Here is a 12,754-nt window from a genome sequence, read left to right as displayed (position 1 = left end):
GATAAGCACATAGATCATAGTCTTGTAGGGATAAAATGGCTCCATTATCAGAAGAGAGAGGCTCCACAGTTGACCAAGGACTTGAGAACTAGTGGGAGTGAATACACAGGAGAGAGAAAGCCTGCTCCAGCCTTAAGCCATTTCAATTCGAAACTTTTGAGTAAAAAACTGTCCACGTATGAACTCTCTCACTCTGCCATAGCTACAGATGATGCTTTATCATAAATGCAAATCATGCCTTGGTGTTAATATAAAGATTACCCCAAGCCTGGCACAGTGGTGCAGGCCTTTAATTCCAGCACCCTGAAGGCTGAGGCAGGCAGATCTCTGTGGATTCAAGGTCAGCGTGGTCTACAGGGTGAGTTCCAGGCCACTCTGAGACCCTGTCTTATAACAAAAGAAAAACAAATCACCAAAAAATAGTATCAAAATCAATGGCAATTCATTGTAGTCTTTGAAATATAACATTCCACCACCCTTCTGTTTTATAGGGAGAATAATAAGAAAAGAGATTTGTGTTAATAAAAGTTTTGCTTTTTCAAAATGGAGTGGCATTTAGAAAATATGGTATAAAGTCCCAGCTGGTTCTTCTCAGAGGTTCGTGTGCTGGAAGCGTGGCTCCAGCATGGTAGGACTGAGGGTGGTAGACCTTTAAGAGGTGAGAACCAGGACATAGCTCAGGGATAGAATACTTGTCTAGTATACACAGGGTTCTGGGCTCAATCAATACCCAACCTCACTAAAATAATAAACAAATATGTAAAAAAAGGAAGAGGAAGTAATTAAGTCACGAACACTCTGTCCTGACCACCGACTATCCCTGGTTTCCTGTCTGGCTATCCCACCGTCCACCATGATATGCTGCAGCAAAGGGATCATCTCTTACATTTAAACCTCTTCTCTTTATACATTATCCAGCCTCTGGTTATTCTGTTATAGAAATGAGGAATGATTTAATCTAGTAAATGTGTCCACTTAAGTGTGACCCACTAAGCTACTGATTAAAATTCATTTTCAACATACTAGTCTGGAAACCTCTTCTCTACATACTTGTAGAGTGTGTCAAGGCCCCCTGGTCTTTCTAACTGCATGAAGTTGTGTCGCAGGTTGAGGTAGGTGATGTCTTGACTGTAGAAGAGATGCTCAGGAACCTCCTCAAGGCTGTAACACGAGAGGTCCACGGTGCTGATCCTCTGGGACACCACCTGAAGAAGAGCAAAAAGAAAAGCCTTCTGAGCTAGTGCCTGCTTTCACAGCAAGGCCAGAATGGCATTTACTCAGAAGGAACTGACTAAAACTAGGAAAGGGGGAAAAGTATAGATTCTATTGTTCATTTATAAAAACCAGTTAACTGGGCTGGAGAGATGGCTCAGTGGTTAAGAGCACCGACTGCTCTTCCAAAGGTCCTGAGTTCAAATCCCAGCAACCACATGGTGGCTCACAACCATCTGTAATGAGATTCGATGCCCTCTTCTGGTGTGTCTGAAGACAGCTACAGTGTACTCATATATAATAAATAAATATTAAAAAAAAAAAGTTAACTTTTACTTTTCCCTAAAACTGTAAGCTGCTTAAAAAACAAAAGTATAGGGGCTGGGGATTTAGCTCAGTGGTAGAGCGCTTGCCTAGCAAGCACAAGGCCCTGGGTTCGGTCCCCAGCTCCGAAAAAAAAAAAAAAAGTATAGATAGACCTGTAATCCCAGCACCAAGGAGGTGGAAGCAGAATGATCAGTAAATCAAATCCAGCCTTGGTTACATAGGGAGAGTAAGGCCAACCTATCAAAAAACAAGAAATCTAAAACAAACCCCTATGGTACAATAAGCACAGTGGGCCCGTGCTTTAATTCTACCCCTTGGGGGACTGAGGTGGAGGGTCGCTGGAAGTTTGGCTACTCTAGGCTACAGAATAAATTTCACGCTAGCCAATACAATATAAATGAGCTCCTGTCTTTGACAAAAAGGAAAGAAGGAAGAGAAAAAAGCTGCTCATGTCTCTATAAAGGATTAAAATTTCACATTTCAAATCAGAATCAATGTTAAGATAATTCAAAGTACATAAGCTTTTTAAGAGACAGTGTGGGACAAAATGGCTTTTGTAGTCACATGTCTCTGCTAATTACTGACGAAAGTGTTTTCTTCTGCTGGAATCACACAGCACACTGCTGAAGAAGCTAACGATGCCCAAGAAACAGGGACTTCTTAAAAAGGCAGAAGGATGTTGGTTACTCACAACGGAAACCAGTTTTTACAAAGAGCAGATTTTATAACTGAGACAGCAACAAAAGACCAATAAACTGAATCAAGTCTTCAAAATCCATGATACCACACTTAAACACATGGCTATATTGTGTTTAAAAACACATGAGGAAAGTCACTTGTGTCCTGAGATATGAAGAATCCAAGAACATAATTTTTAGAGACACAGTATAGTTCAGTGTCATATCTTAATGGTTAAGCAGAATTATGCTGAAATGTCAATTATCCTCAACACACTACAAGAGGGATTTGTGTCAGAATCACAGGTCATATTCCATAAAAGTTCCCCTTCTAATGGTCCACCAAGGCTGTTCTAACAATGTTCAGAGCTCGAAGCGCCAGGCTACAGGTAGGGAGTAGGTATGTCAGTCAGTGACTACTGTGGCAGATGGGAGCAGTGGACATCTCATGCCTCAGTTCCTTTAGAGGTCTAATCTCATTAGGCCGTAACTCATGAGACCCACCTCACAAACACGGTACAGAGAGAAATGTGCCCGAAACATTTGATACCATTTCCTACTATGATAACACAAAAAAGTAAAGACCCAGTGAAAGCCCGTTATTATATTCATTGTGCACTAAGAAAGACCAAGTGTGACACTAAAGATGGTCACTCGCTGCTACATCCTCATCTCCTGTCCAAGCTTCCAACCTTAGACGCCTGCCGCTGCCATCTCTGGTACTCAGCCAAAGTCTCGAAGCTGACATGATAGGTCTGAGCTTGGGCTCCAGCTGAGCTGAAAGCAAGGGAGTGTTGCCGGCGCTTCACTTCTTCTATCTGAACAAGAGGAGGGAAAAATCAGAACTACTAATCAGAATTGATGGTCAAAAGCAGTAATAAAACATATGTTTTAAAATGGCAAAGAATCCGAGCAGACATTTCTCCAAATAATATAAACAAATAACCAGCAAGAACACGGAGCAGTAAGCAACACCAACAGCCACTGTGCAGAGGTAATCAAACCACAGCAAGGCTGATGTGGGCTGCACGCCTGCAATCCTGGTACCCAGGAGACAGATGCAGAGAATCCCAGCTAAGTCTTGGCTACCTAAACATCCTTGTCTCAAAAAGGAGACTTTTCCCTAAACTGTAACAATTCAACTTACACAAATCTGCTAACAATACTGCCTGCCTGCCTGCCTGCCTGCCTGCCTGCCTGCCTGCCTGCCTGCCTCCCTCCCTCCCTCCCTCCCTCCCTCCCTCCCTCCCTCCTTCCTTCCTTCCTTCCTACAGCTATGCTGTGCTATGCTGTGCTGTGCTGGGCTGGGCTGGGCTGGGCTGGGCTGGGCTAGGGAGCCACTTCTATCTTTGGATGACATTGCTTCTGAATCTTGGCAGACCAGCTACAAATTTACAAGTTTTACTTGCAAATCAATACATTCTAATGCTTACCAAAGATAGAACCTAGTGGCAGAAACACAAAATACCTTGAGCAAAAAAGAAGCCCACTGTAAAAATTCATTAAAACCAAAAATTTTTGTAACATTTAATTGTGGTATTTACAACATAATCATTGTTCATTGGTAAGAAATCAGCACAACTATAAAAACTGGTGTCAAAACAAAGAGTTTCATTGAAACCAAAAGATAATATTCTAGAATAATCTTTTAACTATTCTATCATAGGGAACTGGAGAGATGGCTCCATATTTAAGAGCACTTGCCGCTCTTGCAGAGGACCAGAGTTCTGATCCTAACATGTTGGATGATTCATAGCCATCTGTGAGTTCAGGCCCATGAGATCTGATGTCTTCTCTAGCCTGGAAGGGCATCATGTACACACGTGTGCATATACACACATATAGACAAAACTCATACACATAAAATAAAAAGGAAAAATAATTTTTAAAAAATTAAGTGAATTTAATTTTAGATACATTAAAAGACTTTGCCAGGTAGGCTGGCATAGATCTTTAATCCCAGCACTGAGAGGCAGAAGAAGGCTGATCTCTAGGAGTTCTAAGCCTGCTGGGGATAGACAGTGAGATCCTGTCTCAAACAAAGACAAAGACCAATGGAAAAGGCTTTGTGTCAATAAGTCCCACTACAAAATAATAAGAGAAACAACTGACCATTAATAGTTAATAATGTCCAAAGATGTACATATGTAACACTACGAGGTCAAGTCACATAATACCAAATTAACATAATTACATAGACATGCTGGCTTTAATTTCTACTACTTATGAGTAATTCACAAAACTTTCTCAGTATTTGACCGTGTATGATTCTCTAAACTTTGTATATAATATTCCAATGTAAAATATATTTTTTAGATTTTAGTTTTCATTTTTATTAGTGTGTGTGTGTGTGTATGTGTGTGTGTGTGTGTGTGTGTGTGTGTGTGTGTGTGTGTGTGTGTGTGTGTACACATGTTCTGGGCCCATAAAGGCCAGAAGAGAGTGTGGGACTCGCTGGGACTGAAGTTAAAGATGCTTGTGAGCTGCTATCTGGGTGCCTCCTGGATTTGAACCTGGGTCCTCTGTGACAACAGCCAAAGTTGAGCCATGTCTCTAGCCCATTATTTTTAAATTTCAGTAATATTTTCTATTCCCATGGTTTGCACTGAATCCTCCCCAGGATTCTGATTTCAGAATTAGTGTTGTTGTTCTATTCTGTCTCTCAGAATCCTAAATATACTTATTTTCAAGGTTCCCAGTGTATCCACTGATTTCCACCTCAGTCTGAAATGAGTTTACGGCTTGATTATTGAGCTTATAGATATCTTGGTAGCAAGCACTTCTGTCCTCTGAGTCACCTCTCCAGTCCACATTATCTGTCTTTTTTTAATACACGCATTATGGCTATACTGCTGTGTATCTAGAGCGATTATATATTTCAAAGGTCATTTTGTCATAATCCTCTTCAGTTCACACTGGTTATGCCAATCAAGCCTCAAAACATTAAGTCTTGCGTCTTATAAATACTAACCTACCAGGATCATCTGTCACTCTGTTTAACTAGCAAAGGAACTTTTCCAAGTCAGACGCAGACACATCATACTTCCCTGGCTGTTGAATTGAGGTTCATGACCGCCTGCCCAACTCTTATATTTTAAACTAATAGTCAAAAAGAAGACACCGAAAGAATCTATCTTGGCAAGGGATCTTGACAGCTACTTCTAGTTCCCAAAGGCAGCTTCTTTGTAGTCCTTGGTTACAGCACCTTGGTGGTGTCAGCCACAGCACCTAGTTCTAGGTGTGGAAGCACACAGTTCTGCAACAGCACTTGGGGAACAGAGTCTCTGATGCAGTCCTTCATAACATTCCTATTGGCATCTACGAAAATCAGGCAGGATGCTTCCTTTCCTTTCTCTCCTTGTCCCTGTCCCTGCCCATCCTTCCTCTATTCTCCTTTCCTTTATTTCCTCAAATGCTGGAGATAAAACCCAGGGACTCAAACATGCTAGGCTAGCATTGTACTGCCACTGAGCTACAGCCTAGCACACAATCTGTCTATCTGTCTGTCTGTCTGTCTCTCTCACTCTGTGTGTGTGTGTGTGTGTGTGTGTGTGTGTGTGTGTGTTCATCTGTCATGTACGTGTATACATGTGGAGGCCAAAGAACCACATGGGGAGTCATGTACACCTTGTCTGTTGAAACAGGTTCTCTGGTTCACCTGAAGCTTGATCATTAGGCTAGGTTGGCAGGGCGACAAGACCCCTGGACCTGACTGTCACTGCTTGCTCAGAACTCAGAGAACAAGCATGCGCCACCCACACTTGGATCTGTTGTTGTTGTTGTTTGTTCATTTGGTTTTTAAACAGGGATTCTGAAGATCAAATTGAGGTCCTCCAGATCCTCCTTCACCAACTGGACAATCTCCCTAGCCCACCCTTGACATTTCTTAATAAGCAAGGCAATATTCAAAATTTGTAAATCTTACCTTTCCCCCAACCAGTGGCAAGATGTGCATCTTTCCAGTTTGGCAATCCTTCACTGAGGAGACAATAAGGCAGGTGCCACAGAGAACAACGAGGCGCTCAGCCCATTTGTGCAGCTGGGTCTTCCCTTTGCGGACGTTATAGATGCCAGACAGCAGGATTCGGTCCAGATGATCCATCTGGCATGGCTTTTCTGAAAAGAAAACAGTATTTCAGAATGTACCATTAAAGTAACATAATACTGGAAAAGAAAAGGAAAATGCATGTGCCAACATTCAGTAGCCCTATTTATAGATATGAGGAACGAAGCAATATGGGTTTTACAAAATAAGATCTTGGTCCTAAAATAACACCCACCACTGCACTTATACAGTGGAAATAAGGCTTTACCTCAGATGTCACTGTTAAACCTCCTCCAAACAGCCACCTTTCTCAAAAAGTCTAGATCATGGACTTTGGGTTCAGATACACTGGAGCCGAATACAAATTATACACTCCCTGCAATCACCTGTCCCACTGAGCTTACTTTCCTCACAGAGTTTAGATAAGAGTCTATCATCCTACGTTGTCCTGAATGTTATTAAACCACCTTCCAGGGTCACCTTGTAAAAAGGTAAAATAACATGAAGTACTGAGCATAATGGGTTACAGAAGATGTGTGAAATAAATGATAGCCACTATTAATATCATAACGAATATAAAATGTAAGAGTTCTCTAATGCTGTCTACTATCTCCCATTCTCTGGCTCTTCCCAGAAGAGCCTATGGCTAATCCTTCAATCAACTGCTCCCACCTTATAAGCAGAAGCCCAGCCGCCCAGCACCTCCTTGTTCAAGTGCCCTCCTCTCCATGATCATGGGACTGAGGTACAATGAGCAAACACAATGCTGAGACCAGGATGCAAAGCTCTTTGTAAAGGCACAGACAGAGACAAGCGGGGCTCAGCTGTCAAAAGTGCCTAAACTGAACCCCGAAAACCCGCAACGGAAAGTCAGAACCAACAGCTACAGGTTGTCCTGACTCCTCATTTCACTATGGAAAATGTGCTTGTACACAACACATAAGCAGTCGATCAAGAGCAGTAACCAAAGGAAGCAGCAGGCATCACACATGTACACACGGCTCGGCAGAGGTCAGCACAGAACCGACCGACCATGCGCCCTCAGGCAACACTCAGCACACGTACCCAAGCCTTTCTTCTGCATATGAAAGATGAAGAAATGAGTCAGACACTTCAGAGGCTCACAACTGCATTTCTCAAGAAGGTTGTTAACAGCAAACTTATGAATGGCCACTTCCGCTGTCCACTAACTCCTCTGGCTGCATTCTAACTTCCTCTCCTTAGGAAGTCTGCTTTTCTCAGACCTGTAGTTCTAAGTTTCCTCTACCAGCCAGACATTCCCAACCAGGAGTTCTCCACCACTTCAGATGAAGAGATAAACAGACAATAGGGGCTATTGATCAAAAAGTTAATGAGCTTGAGAAGTAAGTATAAAAAATTAAATACAGACAATAACATACTTGTATTTTACTTGTGTAATAAACAAGATTTCTTGAAAAGTAAAATATGAACACAATACTATAAATATACAATATGCACATAAAATAAGAGTAAAAAATACAGACTATAAAAGTAATGTGTTGGGGTTGGGGATTTAGCTCAGTGGTAGAGCACTTGCCTAGCAAGCACAAGGCAATGGGTTCAGTCCCCAGCTCCGAAAAAAAAGAAAAGAAGAAGAAAAAAAAAAGTAATGTGTTATGCAGTGGGATGTTTTCTCTAGAAAGCAGATCTACATTTTTAAGATTTACTTTATGACTTGTTAAATTGTGTGTGTGTGTGTGTGTGTGTGTGTGTGTGTGTGTGTGTGTGTGTGTATGTGCCTGTGCATGAGTAAACACTGCAGAAGCTGAAGGCCTCAGGCCTCCTGCAGCTGGAGCTGGAGGCAGCAGTGAGCCTGCCCGATGTGGGAACTGGGGTTCAGACCCTCTCCAAGGGCAGCAGCTGCTCTTAACCACAGAGCCAGCTCTCAGCCCAGCACCACTGCATTTCAACAAATGAGCTTCAGACATACTAATTAACCTGAGGCAGTGTTCTTTTGCAATTTTGAGAAAAAATAAAATTTTAAAATTTATTTTCTGTATGTTGAGTACACTGTTGTGTCTTCAGACACACCAGAAGAGAGCATCGGATCTCCTTACAGATGGTTGTGAGCCACTATGTGGGTGCTGGGAATTGAACTCAGGACCTCTGGAAGAGCAGTCTGTGCTCTTAACCACTGAGCCATCTCTCCAGCCCATGAAAAAATTAACAATGTTACTTGATACTGAAAGAAATGTAGGAAACGGAGTACTCTCAAGTTCTACTGAACAAACTGCTTATTGGTAACATATTATTTGTACAATTTAGGAACATGAAGTCAAAATTTACAATGTATGCCTACAATAACTCAAAAGTGCTACTCATATGACTAATGTCCTCCTCTTACACTCAGGAAGTCAGCTTCTTCCCTTTCTCCAGTCATTTCCTGCTCTCTTTAGATTTGTCATTTCTAATGTGTATATCCTAAATAGTACACCTTAAACTACCACAACAGTACATAACGGCTCAAACATAACATCTAATTCTGCCCAGATAAGCATTCTTGGTAGCAAGAGATCAATACTGTTATTCAGAACGTGAGGACGATAGTTACACTTGTTTTTTGGTTTTTTGTTTTGTTTTGGTCTTGGTTTTTTTGTTTTGTTTTAGTTTGTTTTGATTTTGTTTTTGTTTTTTATTTTATTTTTCCAGAGCCGAGGACTGAACCCAAGGCCTTGCACTTACTTGCTAGGTAAGTGCTCTACCACTGAGCTAAATCCCCGACAGTTAAACTTGTAACATCTGACTTCAAATACTGTTCTGGCTATTGTAATCCAGGCCTCCATAAGAGGAAAAGAGCCCTGAGGAACAGAATAAGGTATAGAAGTGGCACTCATGAATTCCACTGCCTATACTGATGCATAGCTAGACTTGGTAATGGACTTGCTAAGAGTGACCCAGGTGGTACTGGTTTTGAAGGCATGAAGAGATCATAAAGAGCAGCTGAGGCTTGGCACCGTGAGAGGCCATGAAAGGCCATTGGTGAAGGTGCAGCCTCAGCTGCAGTTGATGTCCTGGGGACTGAAGAGGTCATGCAAAGGAGTTGAGGCTTGGAACCATGAAGAGAGCCTATGAGAGGCTATTGGTGAAGCTGAGTTGCAGTGGAGGACCTCAGTGTATTGAAGATGCCAGTACCATGGGATGACCTCCAAGAACAGCAGTAACAGTGGAGTGAATTAACCTGAGCTTACAGTGCTAGAGAGGGCAGAGCTGGAGAAGTGACACCAGCTCTTTGGAGAAGCCCAGAAGATCACATGTGGATCCCAGACATTGAAACAAGAAGCTGTAACACTGAAGTTCCCTTGTAGACCCCAAGATGTTTGAGATGCCAGAGTCGTGGGCTATCTGCTGAGGAAAGATGCTAACAGGAGTGGAAACAGCCCAGGAGAAAGAAGTTTTTGCAGTCAACAAAGATGAAAACAGAGTTGAATATTTGAAGACTGTTTTGACATCAGACATGGAGATGCAGAGTTTGGAGTATGCCCAGCTGGTTTCCTGTTTTGCTTTGGGGATTACAGTTAAGTGATTCAATGAATCTCAGAAGAGACCTTGAACTCTGGACTTTTAACACTGTTGAGACTGCTATAGACATTGGGAACTTTGGAAGTTGGACTAAATGTAATTTTTTATTATGCTATGACTAGTTATGTCCCCCATAGACTCATATGTTTAACTAATCCTATGGGGGCCAGGGAGTGGAATTATTAAGAGGTGTGGCCTTGTTAGAGTAGGTGTGTCACTGTGGGTGTGGGCTTTAAGACCCTCACCCTAGCTGCCTGGAAGTCAGTATTCTACTCATAGCCTTCCGATGAAGATGTAGAACTCAGCTCCTTCTGTACCATGCCTGCCTGGATGCTGCCATGTTCCTGCCTTGATGATAATGGACTGAACCTTCGAACCTGTAAGCCAGCCCCAATTACATGTTGTCTTTATAAGAGTTGCCTTGGTCATGGTGTCTGTTCACAGCAGTAAAACCCTAAGGTACATGTGTGTGTGCAAGTGAGTATAGGCGCCCTGAGGTCAGAGGAGGACATCTGACCCCTGCAGTTGGAGCTACAGTTCTGATTTACCTGACACGGATACAGGGAACCTAACGGTGGTCCTTTAGAAGAGCAGTAAGCATTCTTAACAGATGAGTCATCTCTCCAGCCTCAATAAACAGAAAATGCTAAAAATGATGTTAACTTGTCTAAAAGATACCGAGGCCTGCATGTGTGTGCATGGTGTATGTGGGGTCACCTCGGGTAAACTCGCTGCCATATCTTAGACCCGGTTAAGCAGTCCATGGAAAGCCTACCTAGCAAGGAACTGAAGTGTCCGACCAGTGAACCAAGGCCTCTAACCAACAGCCTTTAATTAAGCCAATAATAAAAGTGAATCCTCAAGGCTGGGGAGATATCTCTGTCTGCTTCCAAGCCTGGCCAACCTGACTTGAATCCCTAGGACCTACAGGATAGAAGGAGAGAACTCTCTCCCACAAGTTGCCCTTCGATCTTCTCATGCACACCATGGATTGGATATGTGTATATGTGCATGGGTATATGCATGCACACATTCAGACATAGACAAATGTAATACAAAGAGGTTTTCAGTGACTGGGTTGGAGAGCTGACTCAGCAGCTAAGAGCACTTACTGCTCAGACGACTCAACCAGGAACCCTACTCTCACAGACTCCAAGTGTACCAGGCATGCAGATGGTAGGCAGATGAGCATACATGTAAAAATAAAAATAAGCAAAATAGTAGAGCGCTTGCCTAGCAAGCGCAAGGCCCTGGGTTCGGTCCCCAGCTCTGAAAAAAAAGAAAAAAAAAAAGATTAAAAAAAAAAATAAGCAAAATAAGCAGGGAGAGAGATATGTGGGGATCATCAAGCTCCAGACAACTGTCACATGTGCTTAAAACCCGAACCATCCACCTAAAACTGTTCTTGTATTTCCAACCCATAAAACGTACAAAATATACATTTGATGTTACTGTGTTTTGAGGCAATTTGTTACATAGCCAAGAGATAATTCACTTACCTATCTTCTTATTGCCTACCTATCTTCTTGTGACTTTTTGGTTTGGTCATCAAATGTACATACTGCCTATTTTTTTAAATTACTTTTAAAATTCCCTTTGCTGAACATACCTTTCTTATTAAATTCCATTAGCTCATGTTACACTGGTAGAGCACTTTCTGAGATCCCGGCTAGCACTGCCATAGCCACCATCAAACACAAACTTACCCTTACAGGTTACACTGGGGCTATTTTCTTAAAGGTATATTAAGATTCTGGTCTGGGCTAGAGATGGCTCAGAGGTTAAGAGCCATCTTCCAGAGGTGCTGAGTTCAATTCCCAGCAACTACGTGGTGGCTCACAACCATCTGTAATGAGGCATATATGCAGGCAGGATGCTGTATACATAATAAATAAATCTTTAAAAAAAATTCTGGTCATAGGATGATTTATCAAGTGGTGGTAGAAAATCGGTGGCATCAGAGCCAACAGCTGTGCTATATCCTTATATGTAAAAGAAATCCCAAAGTATTTTAAGGTCCAGCTTTCATTCTGGAATGAGAACACTGACCACATAAAGAACCCAGTTCAATAACAGTCAAGTAAGGAGCATGCAGTCATTTCACCTTGGGGGTTTTAGTATTTGTTTTACTAATTTAGTTATGTGTATCTGGGTATGTGCTTTTGAGAACTGGGCCCCCAGGGGCCTGAAGAAGGAGTCACCTATGGTTGTTTTGACCCAACCACTGTACATGTGTGCTGAAACCGAAGTCAGGTCCTCTACCAGAACAGCACCTGCCTCTGAGCCATTTCTGCAGTCCTCAGCTTGGGTTTTTAAAAGCAAGATTTATAGCAACAGATGAATTCAGACCGGTCCTACCTTTTCTCCAATTTGACTATCAACTATTCTCCCTCCACAAACCACCAAAGAAGTTTATCTGCATTTTACTCTCCTGGCATGCATGCACACAAGCACCCACTCTCATGGCTCTTAAGAATATGTACCTAAATGTATTAATTCCTACCCTACATACTTTTTGTACCTTCCATTTTTTTGTATCTGAAAGGAATACGCACCACCTTAGTTTGTAGAAAATAGAGTCGCCCATTCAACATCTTTTCTGGTTTCTAAGAGCAACACACATACTTTCTTTTCCCCTGAGGCAAGGTTTCGCTGTGTAGTCCTGGCTGACTTGGAACTGATGCTGTAGACCAGGCTGGCCTCAAACTCAGAGATCTGTGAGTCTCTGCCTCCCAAGTGTTGGGATTAAAGGCATGTGCCAGCTACCACCTCGAGGCTAACAAAAATAAATCCTAAAAAAATGTAAATAAAGCTAACTTGGCAAAGATATAAAAATAATTGTAGTAAGTTTGGGGAAAAAACAAACATTTAAATAAAAAATATTTTTATATAAAAATTATATTTTATTAATATATTTTAATATTTTAAAAAATATTTTTTAAAAAATCTTCCT

General features: G+C 41.9%; 1 protein-coding gene across 1 annotated transcript in view; it reads right to left on the bottom strand.

The window, feature by feature from the left end:
* The window catches only part of Phlpp2 (PH domain and leucine rich repeat protein phosphatase 2), a 66,663-nt gene that overhangs the window by 28,198 nt on the left and 25,711 nt on the right, over window positions 1-12,754 (bottom strand). Inside the window, 3 exon segments of the mRNA NM_001109131.2 lie at window positions 1,051-1,205; window positions 2,909-3,034; window positions 6,142-6,332. Of these exon segments, the coding sequence (NP_001102601.2) occupies window positions 1,051-1,205; window positions 2,909-3,034; window positions 6,142-6,332 (472 nt within the window).

Source organism: Rattus norvegicus, chromosome 19 (genome assembly GCF_021556685.1).
Source record: "Rattus norvegicus strain SHRSP/BbbUtx chromosome 19, alternate assembly SHRSP_T2T, whole genome shotgun sequence".
In the NCBI taxonomy this organism is placed as follows: domain Eukaryota; kingdom Metazoa; phylum Chordata; class Mammalia; order Rodentia; family Muridae; genus Rattus; species Rattus norvegicus.
The sequence above is the reverse complement of the archived record's forward strand: the minus strand, read 5'-3'. Positions and strand labels throughout refer to the sequence as shown.